Consider the following 24709-nt stretch of genomic DNA (forward strand, 5'->3'; position numbering starts at 1 on the left):
AACAAGATTTTTTATTACACCAGTTTAGAAATGAATAATTAATTGACAATAAATAATCTAACTTGGTCTGCAGCTGCTATATAAAAAAGCTAATTCCAAACATTTCAGAGCTGAATTTTTGGTTTCTTCTTTTGTGTATGACTTAGCAGTACACACACACAGTTTAGGGACACACCTTGCAAAATCGTCTGGCTAGCATCACTTTTATGATAACCATTGTTATTAGACGGTAAATTTACAGTTAATCTAACTTTGGTGAATAATTATTTTACTCCTAACAAAAAGATTGCAATGAATGCCAAAGTTAAATGGTTTTAACATTATAATTTATGCATATTCTCAATTTTTCCAAATGTAAACATTAACTGTGATCTTGTGCCAAACCTCAACAGAGACCTGTGCTGTGAAGCAGAATTTGGGTTTAACAAAGGGGGTTCTCAGGTAACATTGCCATAATTTATGTTGCAGAACTAAACTGCAACATAAGAGCTCAGTCTTGGGAAATCAGTAAGAAATACAGTTTCTTTACCCGGCTTTTCCTCTGGTTGCTGTTAGTAATTTTCAAACATTTTTGGATGTTCTTTGAGCGTTATCATATGATCCTATTTCAATATCTATTTCAACTTATGCCAAACTGAAAGGCGGTCTAAGCTTATGTTTAAATTATGTTTTATTTTATTAATTCTTTTTCACTTGCTCTCAGACCTTTAAACACCACTGGGGCTGTAGCTGAAAGAATAAGGTTACAACTGTCTTACACACATCTAAACATTAATTTAATGGAATATGTAATTGTAATCTGTCAGATTCCCCTGTGTCTTAATAACGGAGCTGCAGTACTGATAAGTCTATTAACTTACACAGCCTGCAATTTGGCTGGCTTTCCTTGCTACTAATAAGTAAGACTTTATTAATATAGCGGTGCTTTTTCCAGTCTTACTGACTAAAGTGCTTAATCCACATCCACGTTCACACAGCACTATTAATACACTACTTTGTGTATTGTCATATTGTAGTATTGTAGTTTGGGACTGGTTATATGCTGCCAAGACTACTTCTTTCATTTGAATGAGCTCCATTTTTGGACTGACAAACAAGGGCTTGATAACTGCCTTTGTGTAATTGCTTAGCCTGATAGAGGATATTAGGGTTAGTGAAGCCAGGACAAGGAAAACATAGCCTGGGTAATGTTGAACTTTCTTCACAGCACACCCCCCTGGAGAATATGATGCCAAACCAAACAGTAAGTGGAAGTGAAAGTAAACAGCAAGTGAAAACAAAACTAAACACTGAGTGAAGCAGACGCAGGAGTGAAGCAAATAATCTTGGTAAATACACTACACATTGTTTTGTCTCTACAGAGACCTACACACATCAGTTACAACTCTACAATAACCACCTGGACCATCTTCTACCAACCAATGATTAATAAGTTAGTAACATATAACAGAAAAGAACTAGGAACTAAAGTTTCACTAAATTTCAACTTCTCACTATTAAAATCCTGCACTTTTTTTTTCTTTTTAAAATTTGTCCCATTTGTAAAAATATCAGAAGTCGTCTTGCACACTGCTCTAGGTGATTAGTCTGCAGAGCATGGAGTCTGCCTCTGTAGAGTGACATTTAGAAAAATGCTAAACACCAGTCTTAATTAATAAAGTTCCTAATATGTCATGCTTTCAAATTATGCACAGCAAGTCTGAAATTAGCAACTGTAGATCATTTCTGCTGCAGAGTGATGACTACTGCTATTAAGTTGGTGAAAGATGCAGCGCTCATCGACTGCAGTATCAGTATGTACATTAATTTGAGACTACGGTTCACCAGATTACATATTTAGATGACAGCACAGGCTAAAAAAACTTCATCGGTGTGAATAAAATACTATACTCCATCAGATGTGCCACCATCTGAAAGAGGTCATATACAAAGAGGTTTTTCTTTTCTTTCATTTTCTCCCTTGTCACCAAATAGGCAAAGATTTAAAAGGAAAAAAAAGACTAATGCCTGTTTAAAGTGACATAAAAACACAGAAAAATGGAGCCCCAAGCTTAAACATCCTTTCAAAGAATCTTGTCGGTTCAGTATGTGAAGCTCTGTCCAGGGTGCTGAACCCTGGAGCTGGTCGATCAGTTAGCATGAATGCCTTTTAGCTTTACTCTTGACGTTTGTATAGCTACAAGTTAACCACCATTAAAACAGGTTTCTGTGAAGCACTGTGTGTGTGTTTTTTTTAACTTGAAAAATACACAAAAATTTCACATCGCCATAAATTAAAAAGCAAATAACAGACAGACATTCTTTTAGGTCTTTCCACTCCTGTAAAATTCTTAATATAGAGTAAATGGCAGGCGGTTTTATTTTTAATTATTTTTGATTTTGCCATTATTAGACAGTGCAGTTACAGACAGGAAAGCAGGTAGAGAGAGATGGTGAGTGAGTGGGTGGGGAAAGAAATGCAACACAAGGCTTCATGTCAGCCTTACAGCATTACAGTTTAGCTTCCCAGCATATGGCTGCCTGCTCAACCTGTGAACTAAACCAGTGCCATGGGATTTCTAAGCATGTATTTTAATTATCTGTACTCTGCATTTATACTCTATACCTTGGCGCTATTAAAAAGAGGTAGACTATAACAGGCGTTTTTTCCTTTAAGATGCTTATAGTCAAACTGTCATTGCCTACATCCTTACAAACCAAAGAGACGGTACGCTAGGTTAGTTATTCCAATTTTAAGACAAGAGTTGGTCATTTTTCTGCTTTTTTAACAGGATCTAACATATATTATGTTATGGGAAAGATTGTAAGAATGGATTTGTTGGAAATACACACACCAGAATTTCTCTGGAATGCTCATCCTAAATGATAGATAAAGTAAACAGGAGTAATAAATAAATAAAATAATTCTCCTGTATTCTCTTATATCAGCAGGACAAAGAATAGTACATTCAGGCATGAAGCATATCTGCAGACTAGAGTGTATTCTTCTTTCTTCCAAAAAGCATGTGAGTCCCAAAACACAAAATGTTTTTTTCCAACATAAAAATGTATGCACTTTTTAAATTGGCTTTAAATTTTAAGAAGAAAGCTTTTTTTTCTTTTAGCAAAAACAAAAAAAATCTTGCATTGGTAAATTTTCTGCAAAGTGGTGGAATTACTCATGTGGAAAAATATTAATAATGAGCGATAACACGTGACAGACATTTGACTGAACTCAACACCTGTTTTTAGGCTCCACCGTAAGAAAACTAGAGAGAGGCAGCAGCCTGCGAGCTACTGCAGCAGGCACAACAGGGCTGATGTAATCATCACTACAACCCCATACTGGATGTAAACCAGAAATGGAATTAGGAAAAACATATACCTTGTACATGATGACTCCTTAATTTGAACAGGCATAATCACAGTAACGCAAATACATGTACAAAATAATATGATGGAAATCTTCAGTTATCTAATAAATAGCACCTTGTGGGTCTTATTTTGACTCTCTCTCTCTGACTCTTTAGAGTTTGAAAGTATTTTTCCTTCAAACTGAGTGGGGGGAAATCTTTGCGGCTCATAAATTGACTAATGATTTCCTGACTGAATAGGGGAATTTAATGTTTTTGTCTCGGATGTTGTTGCCATTAATATATAGCCAGGAGACAGTAAATTAAAGCCAAAGTGAAGTGTATTACATATTATTGGATGACAAGTCTTGCCATCATCATGAAACAATATACTGGTTAAAACCTTCAGCACCATGGACAGAGCCTTAGCGGGGCGTCCTCTGAACTGAACTTTGAGTTGACTATGAGTTTATGAGTTTTGACTATTAATTTTTTCACAGATTATATTTTAAAGAATATATAATGTTTCTAATAGTGTTATTCAACCTAAAGACCTGCTTTTCAATTAACAGTGATGCTTAAATGGATTCCAGATCAAATTATAGCTGTTAAGTATTAGTATTTATATTAAATGTATTATAGATACATTTATAGATATATAGATACATTAATATAAAAATTCTGAACACCGTTGACCCACTTACCTAAAATCTAACAGTATATACGTTATATTTGTAAAAAAATAAATATGGCACTTGGATTTAACTTAGCATCAATTTAGCATCAAGGAGAACTTACTCAGCATCACCGGTTTGGTTGATAATGTGACAAGCCTGCAATATATTAATATTAAAGTATATAATGAATGTACTAAATATTAGTCATAACTTTTTATAAAGCATTCTAGCTTTGAACTTGAACTTCAAAATATCCCTTTGTTATGCAATTCCTAGACGATGCCTACTTCTTTATGTCTACAGATTTATGTAAACACCTAGCACCTTCTCAAATTGTGCCTCTAAGACACAAATTGTTGCTCTTTTATTCTGGTAACGTATGCTATACACGGGCAGCTTTCAATCTGTGACCTTGGCTACCTAAGGCAGCGCAAATCCAACAGGTGGATGCCACTGGGTGTACTACGCCTGGTTGAAAGCCTTCCAATGGGATGATGCCTCAGGCCCTTCTCTGCCTTTCAACAACACAGCCTGGTGGACATGCAAGTCATCTCTCATGTAGAGAGCGAGAGAAAAAAAAATCCACATCTCTACCAAGGCCAGTGGATAATGTGGATGAGGTGGATGAGATGTAGCCCAGAGAAACATATTGATATCACGAGGAGATGCTGGATTGAATAAATATGTGGGAAGACTGATGGTAGACAGACGTCTGTGGAATAAAATTTTGATGAATGGTGGAGCTGGAAGAAGAGAAGGACTGATCGTGACGGGGAGCAGAATAGAGCTGGAAAAGGTCAAATGTGTCGATGCATACATTACATATACAGAGACAAAGATAAAAACAGAATATAAGAAAAAGAAAACCTTACATATAAGAATCCAAGCCCACAGGACAGATACATAATGTCCAACCATGCTTCATTTCTCTTACCGTTGGAGCAGCCCTTGAAGCGGGCGCCTCTGACTGGTGCCCTTTGTAAGTCAGCCTTGACACGTGCCTTCAGACCCACATTCTCCTTCTGCATGGCATTAAGAGCATCACTAACTGAGTTCACTACCTTCACCATGTTGATCTGGCTGTCTGACAGCAGCTGCAACACACAAACAGGGAATGACAGAGAAAAACAGTTAAATATATGTTGCGTTACACTCGTAATTACAATGCAAATGCACACAAGCCAGTCATCTCTATTTACTTTGAATACTTTTAAACTGTGTACACTGCACATTGCTTCAGACCATTTCCCAAAGCTTTTCGAGGCTTTTTACTACCTCCTAGAGAGTCAGGCTTCTTCTACCTTTTTGAACATGTCATACACATTACTGTTTAGATATGCATAGTAAAACTGAATGCGAGTCTTAAAATAAAATGTGGTTCTTGAAGTTTTCATAAAAGAAATCTGTTTTGGACCCTCTTAAGGGCTGGAATTTATTCGGCTATAAACAATCAATTGAGCATAACATTAGTTCTGGCAAGCTGCAGAGTTGAGCTCAGCCAGCAATCCCCGCAGATCAGCTGATGTCAGTGCCAGCCAACATTAGCTGATATGGTAAATATAAAATGATTAATGCTATTTAAGCCTCATCAACCTGCATAAAGGCAAGCCCCTTTGCAATCCCACCTCCACCTTCACGCTCAGTGTCTTTAGTCTATCTTTGCCTCCTGCTTTCCATGTATGTAAATGGAAGGGGAGGAGGTGTGTGCTCTCTCATACTTAATCTTTCTACAAATGCAAATAGAAGGGCTGGGGAGTCCCAGAACAGAGCCATACCACCAAATATGAATTAATGCATATGGAATAACAATGCTATTTAGACTGTTTCCTGAAAGAAATGCATTTACACTCTGGCAGCATAACAAACCCCTCTTCAGGAAAGTGTGCACTGTCAGTGGTTTCTGCACTGGATTCAAATACCATGTGAAAACAATACACATACTAGACATTATCTGGAAGGCAGGAGCTAACCAGGTGCAGAGTCCGAGTGCAGTAACATAATTTAGTCTCAAATGAAATAATGCCATTCCCTTTAATGTCCCCATATTTGCCAGTACAACTATAGATACAGCTACATAAGGAAGATTTATGAATTTCATAACTACCAAAGTGGACTGAAGAGTCTAGCTTTGAAAGATGCATTTATAATTACCCACCTATGTGGCTTCATAAACCCAAATTAAAATGTTATATTCACTGAACTTTTCCAAGGTAACATCAAAGTTACATACGCAGACTTTGAAATTCCTCCTTAGTCTGCTCAAGGATGATCTAGATGTTATTGTTGAATATATATAGCAGTCCAATTTCTACAACTGGGATTCATATATTAAATGCAAGACTCGATCTATTTTACCACGTTTATGTTGGCTTGGAGTCTTTCCCCAGTTGGACTCGGAATGTGGATGTAATGCTTCCCAGCAATCAACTATCACAATCAATGGATGAAATTTGGCATTTTATGTAAATTAAAGAAAAAGTACACTTAAAAGATACAGTATGTACCCAGTGGTGCAGTATTGTCTTGTAGGGACCTTCAGAACCACACTGGTGCAAATACTGCCCCATGTAGCACGGAGACACCAAATTCCCACTCCACAATGTACTCTGATGAATGCTATGAAACACAAAGAGCCCTGTGGGAAGGATGCTGATGAATGTGTGTGCTAGGACTTGCAAAGATCAGTGTAACCTCTCTGATCTGCCACGGCCACATCCTTACCTGCAGCCCTTAATGTGCTTTCCATTGCAGAAAGGTTGTTTTCACACATTGCCCTAGTTGGCCAAAGTCTATGCACAGCCAGGACTTAAGCTCCATATGAGAACACTGCACACTATATTGTGCAGACAGGAGAAATAGTCTTGCTGTTATTTGTACGCGGACACAATCCTCATCTCATTCCCTTTCTTTCATCTTACCTGTACCCAAATGCACCCATGCACACCCACAAACACACACTGAGACCTGCAGTGTTCAAAGACATGTATAGGGGATTCAGAATCTTCTATCAAATGTATGTCTGTGCAGCTATATTCGGGTCCTAAAACTGCATTAAGTAGAAACCCCAGTGGCCATTCCCTGCCCTCAATAACCGTGCAACACACCTCTGAGGCACAGCAACCTAAAATGAAATAATATCACGGTGACACTGGGGGTTTAACTCACACACAAACACAACACAAAGTTGCAAACAAAAAGACACATTTACATGCATACCTCCATGTCAGTGCAAAGAAGACACATGCATTCCATACAGGTATCACTTACTCTACACCTAGACTAGATACGAGAAAGACAGTTTGATGTGTACAACTACAAGTGCAGGAACAGGTCCGTACTTACTTGGACAATGATGCAGCTTATAATTTTGCCTCTGTTCACCACTAGAGTGGATTTGAAATCAAATGTCAAGATGTAATTGAAGTGCAGACTTTCAGCTTTAATTTAAGGGGTTTAACAAGTATACCAGTCCTCAATTTTAAAGGGGCTAAGAAGCAATTGGTGAATTTACTGACAAGGAGATTCATAGCAAAGTAAGGTCTGTCCCTCATGATCCTATGACAAATTAAGCAGACTAGTACATGCCCATGCTACAGTACTGCTGGGCCTGTTTGCGCTGTTGGCTGTAAAATTGATATGATATGACCCTTTTTATATTTTATAAAGTGTTGAAAAATTAGTGATTTTAGCCTGCTGCTAAGCATTTGCTAGGCAGCATGATGGTATCATAATACCTGATGTAGACAAAAACCTTCAGAGGCCTAAGATGGACCTGTGTGGCAAGTTTGGTTGGTCAACTATTAATTGTCTAGGAGGAGTATGTGGACAGACAAAGACTTTATATATTAAGAGCCAAAATTAATTTAAAGCTTTGAACTTGATTTGGTGACTGGTGACTGGTGCTATCAATATGAGGTCGAAAGAGACCTCAGGGAGGGAAGTTAGGCCATTATTAGGTGAAAAATTTAGAGAGATAGCAAAATAGCCTAATCTGGTACATTCTTAAAAAGGCTTGAGAGATCCGTTATTTCATGGTCACAGAATTGTTTCTTTGGTTAAGAATAACCCTTTTATGATATTTAGTCAAGTCAAGAAGGTCGGATTGGACATGGCCAGAATACGTTTAAAAGAGTGTGTGTAGTCTTTGGATGAATAAAACTTGTATCAGAATGATACCCCTATAGGGATGGAAAGAGCAGCTAATGATCTGAAGCATGCCATATCATCTGTCAAACATGGTGGGAAGGCAGTCTTATAGCATGCAAATGTATGGTTGCCAATGGAACCTGTGACTAGAATATATTTATGATAAAACTGCTTCTAGAAATAGCAGGATAAAGTCAAAGGTGTACAGGGCTATGTTCAGTCAAATGCTGCAAAACTGATTAGGTAGTGCTTCACAATGCAAATGGTTAATGACCCAAAGCATATTGCAAAAGCAACCCCAAGAGTTTCTCAAGGCAAATAAATGAGATATTCTTCAATAAGCAAGCCAATCGCCTGATCTTAAACCAATGGCTCATGCGTTTCAGTTCAGTTCAAAGAGACCTACAAACACACAGCAATGGAAAGTGGCTGCAGTAAATGGCTAGCAGTTCATCTCAATGGAGGAAACACAGCATTTGGTGATGTCAGTGGGTTCATGCAAAGCAATTCTTTACTTTTGTAAAGGAGGGCTAGTTACTTTCGAGCCTCTAAAAATGAGGGATTACATATAAAAATGTCAGTAACACGTAAAAGTTTAATGGAATACTTTTGTTAAACCCCTTGAATTAAAGCTGTAAGTCTGCACTTCAAACACATCTTGATTGGTGGATGTCAAACCCATGGTGTGGTCAGAAAAATTCATTTTTAGAGAATGAGAAAGGTAGGGACATTATCTAACATTTGAGTTACCCTGTAAATGTTGTTTTTGTGCACATTTAACATTATTACTGGTGTTGTCTTTAAAAGTTAATTGTGTTTGTTTGTGCGTACCAAAAGCAGAGGATTGTCTGCGGTCTTAATGCTAAGCCTTGACTGACACATCAATTAGGATCATGAAGTAATTACCTCTCATTAGGCAGCCTTTGCACAGTCTTACAAAATCAGTTACACCACAGCACTCAACACATGGAGCCTTGTTTCATGAGTCAAAGTTAAAGTCAAATTGTTACAAAGTGTTTCCATTTAGAGCTTAACACGATTCACACGATAATGTGCAGTGCACTCGCACTCAGAATCAGCCTCTTTGCTTCTTACTGTCGATTAAATCCATTTTCGTCTGATGCTTTGTTTCTTAAAACTACAAACTTAACTGCTGACCTGCTGAAACGTTTGTGGGAAAACACAATAAAGAGTCCGTTCTGTTCCCTGGGGTGCCGAGTCACAGAACAGAGAGGCACCACAAAGCTAGAAAGGGCAATTACAAAATGTCATTTAGTCACCATCTGCATAATATGACATCTTCACTTCACAAAGTCACCCTCTTTTCCTTTTGCAAATTGGAAATAATTTAAACTCTCAGCCATATCTGTCTATTCCGAACCTCAAATATCATTTCAAACAGGTCTAAAATGCAAAATGAAAACATTAAGATTTTGTTTTGCGCTCAAGCGGCGTAACCAGTGACAGTTCATTTGCAGACAACCGGGGTAGTATATAAATGGTGTCACAAAGTATTTCCAATGAAAAAGGAAACACCTCAAACTTACTGTAACACATCTAAGACGCATAATCATTGTCAGCTGTAATTTATGTTAATACCTTGTCTGTGAATTGCCACATCTGGCATTCACAATATACCATTTGGGCTGTCAAAATACTATAGTATTGCAAATAAGTGTGTTAGCATATGATGTGTGCAAATGTTCAATTAAAAGTTTATGCTTAAGTAAATTAATGTAATCTTGCGTATAATATTGTACTTACTACATATCATTAGTTAACAGGGCTGTGAGTTTACAGTGTGAAAAAGTACTTATCCCCTTTCCTGACTGTTTTTTTGCATCTTTGTCACACTTACATATTTCAGATCATTAACTAACTTTCAATATTAGACAAAGACAACCCAAGTAAACACAAAATGCAGTTTTAAAACGATCATTTTACTGTTTAAGGGGAAAAAAGTTATATATCCTTTTCACAGTTACGCCAACATCTTATGTGAAAGCAATTCAGCAGTGCTTAAATCGACCATCAACAAGGGCTTGATTTAATTCGCTGTATTAAAGTGTTTCATAAATGTTAGGCCGACCTCTTCCTATCCTGTATCCATTTGATTAAACAGTCAGAGATTCTAGACATATGAGGTCTCTGAAGCAAAGAAACAATGAATAAAAGATTACCCTGATGATTGAGAGAGCCTTCATACATAAACAGGATGTTTTCATATCAAATATGAGTAATATCTGATAAGGCTTTTGATTTTTTCTATATGTAGCTTGCTGTCGGGGTGGAGTGCAAAGAGCCCAGCTATGCCATTAAATCACTGTTAATGAAATAAAGACGTGCAATGGCTCTTCAACATTTCTCTGCTATACTGGTCTTACGTCTCACTTGAGAAATAGGCTCACACATGCATAAATAAGTACTGCATTTCATTTCTGTCTCAGAGTTGTTTTCCACAGTCCTTGAAATACATGATGTCTTGTGTTTTGTTACAAAATATTATATTTAACAAAAACAGCCATCAGTTCTGTCATGGACCGGCTGTGTGGCAGGCAGGAAGTGGACCCAAACGCAGACTCACAGGAAAACAGGACTGAACTCAAAATACAGCTTTATTGCTGACAGTAGATAATAGCGATACAAAATAACATGAAACTAAACTGGGAAGTACTAAGGTAACTGACTTACGAGGAAACACACGGAGGGGCACACAGTCATGAGGGAGAACGCGACACTGACACAGGGAAACACAGGGCTAAAATACACTGGGAAGTAACGAGGGGAATGAGACACAGAAGGGGAGCACAGCTGGGAAAAATCAGAACTGACGAGACGAGGGAGCAAAGTAGAATACACTCACAAGAGACATGGACCTTCAAAGTAAAGCAGGAAGTAGCAGATGCAAACTAGACTAGGGGAGACAGAGCAACTAAGAAACACAGAACAAGGAGACACAGAGGGCAGTTATTAAATACTCAGAGAACTAAAGAGAATACAAGAAAGCCAAACTAAGACACTAGACTAAAGAATAAACTAGGGGAACAAAGGGAACTAAGATCATAATACAAAACTCAGAGACACAAGAAACTCAAAACACTGGGTCACCGACCCAGGACCGTGACAAGTTCTAATTTCAATCCACTGAATCGTTAAATGATCCCATTCATGTTAGAGGCAAATGACTTATTGTTACTGACTATATTTTGGATATTTTTAAAAGCTTAATATGGTATATTAACAAATTTCCCACGTGTGGGACTAATAAAGGTTATCTTAGCATTTGTATTGTTCCAATTATTTCTTAAAACACATATTTTCCTTATTCCTTTTAAACTGTTAATTGCAATTGATTTTTTTTAATGAAGTCATCAATACTTACTTTTAATAGAACATAGTCACACAGGCCAAGAAACTGGTTGGTAACTGTGCGGTAATCTATGGTAGGCAAAAAAAAAATTAATATAACCCCAGTCACACAGGCTTAGAGACCAGTCAGCGACCCCCTGGAAACCAACTTTTGCTAGGAAAATGTGTATTCCCCAACCGGTTAACAAGTGATGGGAACCATTTGCTTGCTGTAGTGCTGTAGCTCAGTGAAAATGGTCGCAAAGATGCATATGCACACCTACTTGCTAAGCAGTCGTGAAACTATAAATAGTGTGACGCAGGAAATGAAGGCCATTTGCCTTCAAAGTAAAAGTTGCTCCTTTATGAAACGTATTGGTTTCAGGAGGAAAAGTAAAACTTTTAGTATGAAAGGAAACAGATTGTATTTCCAGTTTAAATGATGTTTTTTCAAATTTCACTACAGTTCAGTTGTTAGTTAACACATGTTTACGAGAAGTTAAGTGTCATCTATGAAATTTGTGAGAGACCAAATCACAAGGAGGATTTTAGTATGGCGCCTTCTTTGTAACTGATTTGATCCGACGACAGCTGGCAGCCTTCCGCAACCAATAAACAACCAATTACTACTCTTAGTTTTACTGATTGGCCAATGTGACTGAGGCTTTAGGTTTTCAAGCTCTTTAAATCTAATTTCTGGCAGAAAATATTAAACTCCTCAGCTATTTAAAGTACTTGCATCAACTTTAATGAACATCTTGAGCAATACGGTTTTCTACACTAGCAGTAGTTTGGCCCGAGATCCTTATCAAAGATAATGAGTTTTGCTTGTCAACAACATTAAAATTCCACAGGGACATAATTCAGTTTAAACTGTGACCTGTGGTTCAAGGATATCAGCAAGTCATACTCTCCCTTGTTGCTTTTTCCTCATTGAGTTTTTGCAGTCATATATTGTGCCAAACATTATATTTAGGTTCATTTTGTGAGAGCTGGAGTTCTGTTAATGGGCCATAGCCTTCAGTTTTTTTAATGGGGTTACTTTGTACACCATAGCTTGTGCACAGGGCTGCCACTGCTGGTCAGATCTAAAAATAAAATACATTAAAAATGTTTAATGTAATTCATACCACTGCTGACAGGTTCTAACTTAATACAAAAAAAAGATTAATGGAGACAACCCCTGACGGTAAGAACACTTCATAGGAAATAAAGATCTACACTGCAGTAGTGTGAGGGTGTTGGACTGGAGTGCTTTGGGACTTGGGTAATTTACAATTAGCACTGAAAAGTTAGCTTGACTTTTAGTCCCTGCGGTAACCAGAAATGTAATCTTCAGTTACAGCTTACAACTATGTTATATAAATGAGAGATGGCAAAATCAGTGAGCTGGCGCTTGAGAAAAGGGTGCAAGAATATTAGGCGCTTTATTTATATTTTTTAGAATGCAAAGCTTAAACCTACAGATAAGTAATTTGGTGTGACACCTTTATGTGTATGTGTAATAGAGACCTAAATAGAAATGTAACCTTTCTGACAGTATTCATTCTGGCTTGTTTGGCCACACCAATAAAAGTAATAAATCACATGTGTCTGAATGAAGCTGTAGCTAGAAGTTACAGGCTTCACCTCACTACATATGTGAATTTTAGCAATGAAGCAAGGGTTCTGTTCATGGCCCTTAAATATTTACCAGATGAATACTCACTGCTGTACTCTGAACAAGTAAGCAACTGGGTTGTCAAAAAAAAATCACCTCTCAGATACAAATGGATGACCAGTTTAGATACTAATTTATAATAGTCTTCTCTTCCTCCAGCTAACGGACAACTTCACATAGCACAACTGTGGGAAGTGAGGCACACAGCCCCTCCCCTCACTAGCAGCTGAAGTAGCTGAGGCTCATAACACTGAGTTACTCTTCATGAAGAATTCTGAGAGGTCAGTAAAGCTCCCATTTCAACAACACTGAAGAATTAAATAGTTATCATTAACGTTAACCTGGCTGCCGGACACGTTAATTTTACTCATTTCACCATTCGCAATTGCCTGACAGTAACATTAGCTGTCTTTTATCATTAAGGTAGCTGCCAAAGGCTACAGCTCAATAATAAAACAATAATGTTAACATTGGAGTCTTGGCAGCTAACGTTATCATTCCTGCCTGCCTGTAACATTAATAGAGAGTGTTAATTTAACAGGATACCACGATTATTTGTCCCTAAAAAGCAACAGAAACAGTGGCAGCCTATCTTAACAACTGTATTTGATCAGCAACAAAAATATGATGCCAAATGGGAATGGGTACTGAAATCTGATAGTAAACAGGCTCCAGGGCAAAATGATTTAAGTATCAGTAAGCCCCAATGTTATCTGTATTATTTTCAATACTGGAAAAAATTAAGAAAATAGATTTACTATTGGTACATAAAAGTTATCTTTCACATTTTATCTGACCACCTCTGTTACTGATTAAGCCATTAATCTGAGGCATTTCCCCTGTTCCCTATCCCGAGGACAGTTGTCTCTTTATCTCTCTCAGAGCCTTCATGTGAGGGGCGAGGGGAGCTCTGTCTCGCACATACCACACAGATTCTGGTCTTTGTGCAGCTGGAGGACAGAATGAAATGCTCAAAAGTGCGGTTGCACTTTGCTAGAGTCGATGTCGACAGTGGTTGTTGTCACAAATACAACAGGTCTTTTGCTTGTAAAGGTGGGAACATGAGAAATCTGTCAAAACATTCAGCAAAAGTGTTCAGAGGCAGAACTGCAGAGTTTTCGACTGCCTAGCTTGTAGTTCATCTGCTGTTGCTCCAGGTGTGTTATGCTAGCAGCCTGTTATGCACACACATCCAAATAATCAGTTATCTAAAATGTTAACATGGGCTAATGACCAAATTATTATGGATATGTGCATTCATTATCAGGTGGTCAAAATGTCATTGCTCACAATTCCTAATCTTAAAGTTTTAGATCAGTCAGTGATTTGGCGTCTGCAGTCAAAGTAACACTGCAGCACAGTAAACGCTGTCAAATTTAGCTACGTTTTTCAAATTAAGGAAGGAAAATTGAACTAACGAAAAATACCGCCTGTGTTCTACTCGTGCTGAAACCTGACCATGAGCTGGATGTATTGCCTCATTGCCATATCCTTATATTTCACGAGCCTTTCCCATCACAGTGATTTATTTGGATGCAAATACGGGGGCTTTGGCGTACCTTTCTATTTGAGGCTGCAAGCACTTACTGTGAAAAATGAATGTCAGTTTTTCAATGATCGAAAAAGATTGGTCCTAAACCCGCTGCAATCACATTTCCCTGCACATCAGGTGATGTGGAAGGGCCTCTCCCTACGTGGCTGGGTGAAACTGTTCTTCAGGGGGCTTGCAGTGCACACAGAGCCATTACTAACACTGGCACAGTCAGCTCTGTGTCATCGTATAAATCAGACGTCTTGGCCACAGGTGGCCCATAGATCACATAGTCACACCACAGTGTCAGGCAGAAACAGCGGATGTGCGCACCACATGCCTTGCTTCCAAAGAGGAAATCAATCACTTGGAGTGTCTAAGCTGCTAGTACCACCTCCACTTAGCCTCAGTACCCACTGCACGATGCCACCCACACCAGAAATTAACAGGAGCAAAGGCAATGGACCGTTTTCCGTTCTCACTGTGTGCTCAATCAGCACCCATGTTTTCTTAGCCAACAGGTCCAGAGCGGACTCATCTAGGGAGTTTCTGGGTGATTTTTAAACAATGTTGATCTGTGAGCTTTAAAGGTCTGGCTTAACAAAAAAAAGAAAAAAGAAAGGGGATTGGCAGAAGCAGAATGAATTCAGTAGTTTGAGCTGTATGGCTGGCAGCTATGAAATCTATTTACTGCAGAATACAGAGACTGAGCCTGATGGGCCAAAATTAAAAGACCATGTAGTGTGAAGATTCTCCACGCACATTTGGGAAATGTATCATCAATAAATCAATGTGGACAGTCGAAACTAAAAGGTGTCTAATTATGTTCACATCCAATGTTCAGTCTGACTTACACATTGGGAAACATTATGTTGTTTTACTGCATTAATGTGCAAATGTGTTTGCTGTTTCTTGAACCATGATGGACATTTTCTTTCCCCCGTGACCTCGTCTTCAAACAGTAGAGTGAGCGAGTTATACCCAGTGGAACATGAGCCCTATTTGCACTTCAAATTAGCTGTTATTTGGCTTTAACAGTCTAAAAAGAAATTGACACGGTCTACTTGGCATTTGATTAGTCAGTGATGGTGTTTGGATTCTCCAGTCGGGAAAAGGAAGTAACTAAATAACACCAGAAAGTCCAATGCTGTCACACGCTCCTGAAGGTGGCGTCACAATCGATACATATTGATAGGTGTGTCACTATCCAGTCCTTGAACACCTCAGTACAGTACTTAAAGTCAGGACTTGGGTGTTGCCCAAGGGTTTAGGAGCATTGCTTTAAATACGGTTCACAAATTGGTTCATTGATTAAGAAAAAAACAACAACAACCAAACAAAAATCAAATCAAAACTGATAGTTTTCCCACAAACTGTGTGAATTTCGCTTACTTCTTAAGGAATAAAACCTTTCTACTCTTCTATGTGCCAAAATAAGTACAAAAAAATTGAAGATGCCTACTACTCTGGATGGTTTCATATATTTATGCTTCAACTAACAGCTGTGATGAAGGAGATATTGATCTTTATATCACACTGAGGTATAAGGAATGTTTCTCTGCTTATGCGTCTCACCTGTATGAGGCGTCCCTGTTCCGTTTGCAGTGTGTTAAGGTCTTGCCCGAGGCTGCTCTGCCCCCTGCGTAGAGATTCATAGTCCATTTTCAGTTGGCCTGCGTGGGCTGACAGCTTGGCCACCTCCTCAGCCAGACTGACAAGCAGAGCCCGATCCTGTCCTTTCACAGACTTCAAGTCGGAGTCGTGGTCGGTCAGTGAGTGGAGCAATGAGGTCTGCACACCCTCCAGTCGCATAAAGTTACTGTTGTAATCCGGACAGTTGGGGTCAATGAAGATGTTAATGCGAGAGCCATCGCCTCTCTCAACAGTGACCAGGGCATTGGCTTCATCCTGGTTGGTAGAAATGTGGGGTAGGCCATCAGACATGGGTGGAGCCTGATAGTGATTCATGAAAAGGATGGTGCCAGTTACAGTGACAGCTAGCAATACAGCCACGAAGAGAAGGATAGTGCAGAGCAGGTAGCTGCAGCTCATCCTCTGTAAGTCAGAAAGAAGAGAGGGAGAAAGGTAGACAGAGAAAAGGTATGTTTTAGAAAAGTAAATGCAATTACACCGAAAATGACATAAAAAAAAGGTGGGTTATTCAAAAAGAAATGACTTTCTTCAATCACCGAGGCCATAGTTTTAAGTAATGTAACCATATTTCCATGACAAAGTGTAGTTTTGAATTATATATGCAGCACAAAAAAGTAGAACCCATCAACTGTCGGCCTTATTAAAACTCAAAGAGACAATTTCTGTCCAAACACCCTGCTTATCATTGGAGTGGTGTTGCAGTCTGGGGGAGGATACTAGCCTCATACATGTCTAGAAACCACTCAGGGACGTGAGAGCTCCTTCTTTTCAGTTCTGACATAGAGAGGAAAACAAGAAAATGTGAAGAAATGGGAGCTACTGAGAAAGAGTAAAGCAAAGGCGATGTGGACGGCCAGTCGGATGCAAATAAATGAGCAGAAGCCACTTAGAGAAAAAAATGGAGGACCTGTACCGGTAACATAGTCTCCAATAATTGGGCTTTAAAATGTTTTTTTATGATGGCCCTTTAGGATCCAGGCCCATTTTCCACTTAGGTTAAGCAATGGATAGGAGAAAGCACTATGGCCCGCCTATATAAATGATTAATAATTCCTAGCTCCCCAATATCTTTCTAACAAATGAATCACCAGTTGATGTCTAAGTCATTTTTTTAAATTATTCTACAATCTGTAGTTGTTTTTTTTGTTCTCAATGACTGTATGTGGGCTTTGTTTTATGTTAGCATGTAAAAGTGAGAGTGAGCACATTAATATGTAAATTGGCTGTACAAAGCACAGTGAAGCACACTAATAGACAGCTAATGGCCTGCTTTACGAGAGAGGTTTACAGTTCTTTTAATGTGAGGAAAATCAATTGTGCTGTGCAGGAAGTACTCCTATCAACTTTGTTTACCCACAGTCTTTGGATAGAAGACATAAAAAGTTGTTACTCTCCAGATATGTGTAGGTGTACATGGGATGCCAATTTTGAAAACCTGAAGCACACAAGACACACAATCATTGTGACTACTTTAATTGCACTCGGCTTATTTTATTATGTTCTTTTTAATTCCTGTCTCCAGTAGAATCTGTTGATTACATTTAGTGAAATTTCATGAATCATTGCTTACTAAAGCACCTTAATGTTTTTTACCATTACCATACCATTCACATGTGTGTGATCACTGTCGCTGCAAAAAACTCTCCTGTGTTTATTTTTTAAAATGGGTTGCTGTACAGATGTAATGATAAACAATGTCATTAAAACCACTGACAGATAAAGTGTCAGGGGGTACCAGGCCTCCAAACCTCCTAATACCCAATCTGATTTAGCATCAGTGGGATGGGATGCTTCAGAACATGCCATAAGGCATCATCCTACAACCCACAGGATCCAAGGGATGTATGCCCAAGCCCTGACAGGTAAAAATGATGAGGATCTCAATATTACGCATTGGGACAAAATAAAAAAGTCCTTAGCAAATTTTGAAATTGGAAAAAAGACACTCTCAGATGACCAACATGTGACATATTTCAGTATGTCATTATTTATTTAACCAAAAATAAGCCAAAATGTAGGAACTGAAAAAAAACTTTTACTGCTTTAAGAGGGTAATAAGCAATCAGGTGCTGCTAATCAAATGCACTTGATTAACTGATCATCAAAAAGTGTGAGCACCTCAGTAAAAGCAGCAGTTTTATGGGTCTGAAGCATTCAGGTGTTTTAACACAAAGCCAAGGAGGAAAGACATCAGCAATGATCTTTAAGAAACAGTTGCTACTTCATTACGGTCTTATATCCTCCTCATTTGTTTGGGAAGGTAATGAGCCTATTTCCAAAGGACTACAAAAAACCAAAGCGCTACATCTCAGACTTTTTAAGCCTCAGTTAGCTCAATAAATTATAATGCTCATGACAATACAATTAGAAAAAAAAAGGGTTAAATTTGCGAAGCTCTGTCCTTTGGACACACGGAATGAAAGTGGAGATTTTTGGCTTTACTGCACACCAATATATTTGGCAAAAACCAAACACAGCATGTCAGCACAAACACATCGAGCCAGCTGTCAAGCATGGTGGTGGAGGCATGTTGATTTGGGCTAGTTTTTTTAGCCACAGGATCTGAGCACTTTGCAGTCACTGAGTTGACCTTGAACTCACATGTATTCTAGAGTCAAATGTGGGAGCTTCTGTGTGACAAATAAGCTTGGGCAAAAGTGGGTTATGCAACAGGACAATAATAATAATATTTCCAAGACGCCAGCAAATCTACAATGAAATGGCTGAAAAAGAACAGAACCAAGATGTCAAAGTCCAGACCTAAACTTGACTGAACTCCTATAGCACGGCTCTTAAATGAATGCCAACAAACCTCAATAAATTCAGACAACATTGTAACAATGAATGGGCTGAAATTCCTCCACAATGACATGGCGGACTAAAGCCATACTTCTAGTTACTGGTACTAAAAGTGGCTCTACAAGTTGCTCAATCTTGTGGTGTATTAATTTTTCAAAATTTCTTTTTTTAGTTAAATAAGTAATGAGACAGTATAATGTGTCTTGTGTTGTTGTCTAATTTTAAGTGCTGGTATCGACTAGATAATTTTTAATTATGTCTCAATATGTTATATCTTGCAACATACTGTGATGTACAACTAGACACTAGATACACTACACACATTTATGCCACTTAATGTTCACTGCATATGCACATGGACACATAGTTGCATAGAGACCTACATAATTTGACCATAATGCTTTTTTGGGAAACAGAACATAAATAAACTGGAGCATTGCTTTATTTTTTCACCCATATACATCATCACAGAAAAGAGCTCCAGGGGAATAATGCTGCACATAGCATTTTTTTTTTGTTTGCTTGCTCTAATTCAACATGTAGGCCTTATGACTATACCTAGACTGTACCGTGAAATCTTTCCTTACATATCAAAACAGTGTTTCTCTTTTTTCCAGTTTGTATGAGGTGTGGCTCAGTGATTTTAACTCACTGGGCTTGGCAGTGTGTATGGATGTGTGTGCAGAGGGGTGTCTGTGCCATACATAATATGTATAATGGCCTTGCTCTGCAGAATGACAGCGACGTAACATTAGAACGGTTTGCCTGAGTACTATCGCTAGCGGGGCAAGACATCAGCGAAAGCTATCACTGGCACTGCACTAAATATTCATTGCTAGCACACTGATTATTAACGTGAAATGGAAAAGATATATGATAGTCATAGTTATGCTGACAGGCAGACCTCTATACATTAAAACATATTCAGAACACAGAGGAGTGGAGTGGAGTGTTTCATGTATGTTGTACTGTAACGGGAGCCTAGTGATGACTCTAGACACTGACCAAATCTGTAATAATAATTTAGCCTTGAAAAACGGTAGCTAAAGCCAGCTAAGACATACCGAACATATGAATGTGGCACTGCTGTGGCAAAGGAGATAAACAACTGTTTTAACCAAAGTATATATTTAAAGGTGGGCTTGCACATTTTGAAGTTTAGGAAACTTGAGGTTTGGTTGCGTCAAGCATTTTACGCCTCAGTCACATTACAGTTAAAAAAGGAACTAGGAAAAATCTGTGGTCACCCAGTGATTTCATTGAATTTTTTCCATTTGGCAAATGACTGTAAGTAGCTGCAGAGAACAACTGTTTGCGTAGAGGTTGAGCATACAACACTCTCAACCTCTGGGTGACCACTTGCCACTGCAGGTTACCTGGTGGGAGGCAATCTGTCTTGGGGAAGAGTGCATATAATTGCCATCTAATATATAAATGTGGACAGACTCCCAACTCAGTCTTTGCAACTCATCTGCAACAGGGAACTCGACCTAACTAGTTGGCAACTGGTTTCTATAAAAGAAAGTGCCTATGTTACTTTGCCATTAAACTGCTGTCCTACAATAATCCTATTTTTTTAGGAATCCCTACTTTTGTGTTTACTGCTTCATTTATAGTAAATGAGCTGGTTCTTACATAGTGCTTTTCTACTCTCAAAGCACTTCATATAACATGTCTCATTCACACACGTTTATATAAGCACTTCTTTCTACATCTAAGTGTTTGCTATCTAACATTCAACTCTGTGTCTTGTTAAGTGTTATTAATCTAATTCCGTCTCATTGAGTCTGTCTTATTGCCGCTCTATTGCTGGTTTGATGAACCAAAGTTGCTTTGATCACTGTGACTGATCTCATACCTGCCCTTCGTCTTCAAAGAAACATTTTCAAAGGCAACAAAACCACAAATTCATTGCACATGGTTGCAGTAACTTTGGTGTTGCTGCAATCTCCAACCACCATTTTCCCTAATGTGACTGCAGAATCTTTTTTTCATGTTTATGAATACAATAATGAATCGACAAAAGTGCTGTTCAGTGTTAAAGTTCTATGTTTTGCTAATCTATCAATCCAGATTTCATCCTCCTGCCCACAGACACTGCATTGTTGGGAAGCATTTGCTGAAATGCTGCTGAAAAGCTCTCAGTTCACCGATAGAGACACAGTCCTTGTAGAATTGTGTTACTCTGTGGCCATCTTGAAATGCCCATAGACACTTATTTGAAAAGTTTTTTGAACCATTACTTATTTTAAAAATCAACAGGACATCAAAATTGCATGTTGTGAAGACAGGATGCAACTCACTCAGTGTGTCACAGTGAACAGTGCTTTATTATAGTGCTTTTTGGATACCCTGGCAGTTACGAGGCATTACAGCTCCTTTGGCGAGCTCACACTCTTTGTCACTCCCTCAGTCCACTTTCCTCCCCATCAGGTCCTAGGATCCTACTCAAATAGGGGAGACATGTTGAGATGATGATCAACTGTGTAGGTCATCCTCCCCTGAACCCACTGCTCCACCCCACCCCTGCAGCTGAGCCACAAATCACACTTCACCACACATGTATTCAATCAAATCAAATTTAAAAAAAAAAATTGATTAAAAGGTTTGCTGACTTTTTTTTTGTTAAGGCTTTTTTTCTCCTGGGAAGTTCTACTGCTTTGGATGTCAATTTTTCCTACAACTTACAATGTCAATAAAAGACGAGGTCACTTAACAATAACATAATTATGTGTCATTATAGGCTGTTTGCTCAAACAAGTACAGGATGAGGATTTATTTATTTTTCAACAGAAGAATAATCACAGGAAATGCACTCATTCTTCTGTTTACAGGTAATATTTTCGTCATTTGGGAGTTATTGCTGTGTACAAGTGCAACTGTAGAAACGCACTGGCTCAACAACAAGGTGGTTATTCGGTTGATTGATCTTATAATTTTATGATTTTATCTTTTTATTGTGCTGTGGCAAACAATGTTCCCAATAATAAACACAGCATAGGGATAAGACAACAGAAAAGAAATAGAAAACAGAGCAAGTGTAAAAAGAAATTAATTAACCAGGCATCTTTCCACTTTAGAAACAAAGGTGGCTAATTTAACCTTTTTTAGCATTATTAACCAACCAAAATGTCTCTGGAGCCTCAGATTTTCTGTTGCATTGTGTTTTGACGGTCAGTAAAAATGAAATGAAACAGCAACCTGCTTCATGTCCCAACAGAGTACGTGGTCTCCCACCTCAGGTTGAGATTTGTAGTGGCATAATGAGAGTGAGAACAGGATGCAAGCAGCCTCTTAACAGGTTTTTTTTTTTGTAAATGAGACTCTCGATCTCACAGCAGGAGACCACTCTGTAATTAGTGGCTGACTTTCGCGTCCTCTCCTTTCTGTACTCAAGCCACACCATGGGATTTGAGGGGACAACTGGGGAATTCTGATAGATAGATCGGAAAGAAGAGGCAGAGAATCAGAGAGAATTCCTCTCTGTGGAAATGATGTCCTCCCACGCAGGAGAACTGGCAGACAGTTCTTGGACAAAAGGTTTTGCCTGCTCATTAGATAAGCAGGAAACCAGCAAAACTCTTCCAAGCGTCCTCACTCTCTCCTCCTCTCTCCCTCTTCTCAAAACACAAACACGCACATGCTGACACAAATCGATGTATACACAGAAGACATTCACGTTGAGGCTGCCAAACTAATACACGCAGAAAGGTACAAAAATATTTTGAAGCTAAACTGGCATGCACGGACCGCTTTTAAAAGAAGGCATGTTCACCATTTCCACCCTCATTTCATTCACTGGCATTTTGAATCTGACTCATAACAGCATTCAGTGCAATTTCTTCATTATAATCTGCCATACAATCAGGCTCCATTTCCCAGTGTAGCCGTGACCTCCCCTCTCAGTTCAGAGTATCTGCAGGGTCTTATCCATCTTCCTCTTGTGTGTCTTGGTATTTGAGCTGAGGTTGTGCCATTGCTGCTTCTCAGTGGCAAAATATAATGTGTTACACACAACGATCCATTACTAAAGGAGTGAGAGAGCGGATAGTGATTAAAAAAATCACTGTCGGTGAAACATAATCTCCTCCGCAGGTGAGCAAGTAACTATTCAATGTCTGCCCCTGATTTTACTGAAAAGGAGATGGCGGATAGTAGTGTATACAGCAGTGCACGTAGTATAGAGGAAGAAATAAGGGGATTTAATTTGTGTCATTATAATATTATACATTTTATCAGTTTGAATGCTTTTTATTTAGCCATTTCTATCCACTTCAGTGTTTGCTAGTCCCTATATCAACTTACATATTATTCTGCAGAAATCTAATTCAAACTCTAGCCAAAATAATTTGTTTGATTTGTGTAAATTCAACCAGTTAAAAAGACAAATTGCTCAAGTATGCATGTGCGTACATGTGATAATGGGACCTTACCTTAGCTGGGGTCTCCCTGGCTGTTTCTGAATCTGACCAGCGATGTTTGAGTTGGGAGGAGCTGGGCACACATTCACAGAACGTCTGCATGGGACAAACAGATAGGGCCACCAGTGTTGGCGTTTGTTCAAGTCACATGTGCAATCAAGCATGCATGCACATGCAAACAAACACACACATACATGCACAAGAAGACGCACAGGCTTTGGATATATACTCCTGAAAACCAGTAAAGGAATACTTTTTAATCAGGGTATAGCATCAAGCCAATTAAACTTGTAGGATATTGATCTGGTAGCAGAGGTTTGGTGTTAATGAAATTAAAAACAGGTGCACTAGAGGGGTAACAATGTGACAGCACCCACAATAGGAATGGTTTTACAGGTGGAGGCAACTGACTTTTTTCTCTCCTCGTCCTTTCTGACTGTTTGGCTAGGGCCAGTGTCACTACTGGTACCGTTGGCTGAAATCTGGACCGTACAGAGGGTGCAAAGGTCCTAGCACAATCTCAAAAGGATTGAGGGGATTTCAAGAGACAGGCAGTTATTCTAAGAGAGCCGGACAAAGTCATAGAAGGTCCTTAACCCATCAGCAGGGCCAGCATCTACTCCTTTTGACAAGGAGGAACAGGATGATCACTGTCAGAGCTACAAAATGACCTCCAGCAGGCCACTGGTGTGAATGTGTCTGAGAAAACAATCAGAAACAGACTTCATGAGGAACCTACATCATCTAATGGGCTACATGGTCACTGCAGAGCACAATGAAACCAGATTGGCATTTGCCATAGAATACCACAATTTGTGCCAAAACTGGCACCCTGTGCTTCTCATAGATCACAGCAGGTTCACCCTCAGCACACCTGAAAGGGTCTCAGCAACCATGGGGAATGTTATACTGCCTGTAACGTCATTCAGCATGACTGGGTTGGTAGTGGGTCACTGATCATCAGAGGAGGAATAACCATGGAGGGGTGCACAGACCACAGGCCGCAGCCAATGGGCAACGGCACCCTGACTGGCATTAGCTATCGTGATTAAATCTTTGGACCCACTGTCAGATCCCATCCTGTTGCAGTGGGTCCTGGATCCCACCTGGTGTGCTACAATGCTCAGCCTCACGTGGTAGGA

The 24709-nt window shown here is 39.0% G+C and overlaps 1 protein-coding gene across 2 annotated transcripts in view; it reads right to left on the bottom strand.

Annotated features, from left to right (window-relative positions):
- The window catches only part of fibcd1b (fibrinogen C domain containing 1b), a 116626-nt gene that overhangs the window by 64127 nt on the left and 27790 nt on the right, over nucleotides 1–24709 (bottom strand). The window contains exons 2-4 of one of the 2 annotated variants that reach the window (XM_005454533.3): nucleotides 23580–23663; nucleotides 16270–16749; nucleotides 4944–5103 (exon numbers count right to left, since the gene is read on the bottom strand). In XM_005454533.3, the coding sequence (XP_005454590.1) occupies nucleotides 4944–5103; nucleotides 16270–16749; nucleotides 23580–23663 (724 nt within the window). The remainder of the gene's footprint in view (nucleotides 1–4943; nucleotides 5104–16269; nucleotides 16750–23579; nucleotides 23664–24709) is intronic. The other variant, XM_005454534.3, reaches the window with a different exon arrangement.

The sequence above is a fragment of the Oreochromis niloticus genome, linkage group LG7, assembly GCF_001858045.2.
Source record: "Oreochromis niloticus isolate F11D_XX linkage group LG7, O_niloticus_UMD_NMBU, whole genome shotgun sequence".
Lineage (NCBI taxonomy): Eukaryota > Metazoa > Chordata > Actinopteri > Cichliformes > Cichlidae > Oreochromis > Oreochromis niloticus.